The sequence below is a fragment of the Nematolebias whitei genome, chromosome 16 (assembly GCF_014905685.2).
Source record: "Nematolebias whitei isolate Nwh7 chromosome 16, NemWhi1, whole genome shotgun sequence".
Taxonomy (NCBI): Eukaryota; Metazoa; Chordata; class Actinopteri; order Cyprinodontiformes; family Rivulidae; genus Nematolebias; species Nematolebias whitei.
The window spans coordinates 1,096,840-1,097,784 of record NC_056513.1 but is presented as its reverse complement, the minus strand read 5'-3'; the positions used below and the strand labels follow the sequence as shown (position 1 = coordinate 1,097,784).

The 945-nt window shown below is 48.9% G+C and overlaps 1 protein-coding gene across 1 annotated transcript in view; it reads left to right on the top strand.

Annotated features, from left to right (window-relative positions):
- lef1 (lymphoid enhancer-binding factor 1) overlaps positions 1-945 on the top strand; it is a gene marked incomplete in the record, with an annotated part of 70,809 nt that overhangs the window by 43,209 nt on the left and 26,655 nt on the right. The window contains 1 exon segment of the mRNA XM_037690033.1: positions 441-603. Within this exon segment, the coding sequence (XP_037545961.1) occupies positions 441-603 (163 nt within the window).

The following is a 945-nucleotide window of genomic DNA, read 5'->3' as shown; positions in this document are numbered from 1 at the left end:
ATAGTGTGTCAGGGGCCCATGTTGTGTCAGGGGCCCATGTTGTGTCAAGGGTTCATGGTGTGTCAGGGGCCCATGTTGTGTCAAGGGCCCATAGTGTGTCAGGGGCCCATGTTGTGTCAGGGGCCCATGGTGTGTCAGGGGCCCACGATGTGTCAGGGGCCCACGGTGTGTCAAGGGCCCACGATGTGTCAAGGGCCCACGATGTGTCAAGGGCCCACGATGTGTCAGGGGCCCATGGTGTGTCAGGGGCACATGGTGTGTCAGGGGCCCACGGTGTGTCAGGGGCCAATGGTGTGTCAGGGACCCATGGTGTGTCAGCCATTCTCACCTTGCCTTGCCGTCATGTCACTCGACTCCTTTTATTCCGTCCTTTCAAATATTTGCTTCCGTGTTTCGTACTTCAATCTGTGTGCTTTTGTTTTGTTTTTCAATGTATCCAGGAAATCCCAGCACGAACAGAGAAAAGAGCAGGAGCCCAAAAGGCCGCACATCAAGAAGCCGCTGAACGCCTTCATGCTCTACATGAAAGAGATGCGAGCAAACGTCGTTGCAGAGTGCACGCTGAAAGAGAGCGCCGCCATTAATCAGATCCTGGGACGAAGGGTGGGTCACCTTCAAAGCTCCTGCACGAGTCTCATTTGCACAAAAAGATTCAGTTCAGGGCCTGAACAAACCTGATTCATTAGGAAATATGAAAAATGGTAATAAATATAAAGAATTCTTAAAATTTGCACAATCGGCCTCTCTAAGTTGCATTTAATCAAATTGGCTTCAATAAAATGTCTGAATAAAGGCACGGTTAGAAAAGAGAAAATTAGCTCATGTTTGAGGATTGGGAGGAAAAGAAAGAGTGGAACTACAGAACCCTGCTAACAGACTAACTGCTAACAGGGTAACAGCTAACAGGGTAACAACTTATAAGATAACTGCTAACAGGCTAACTGC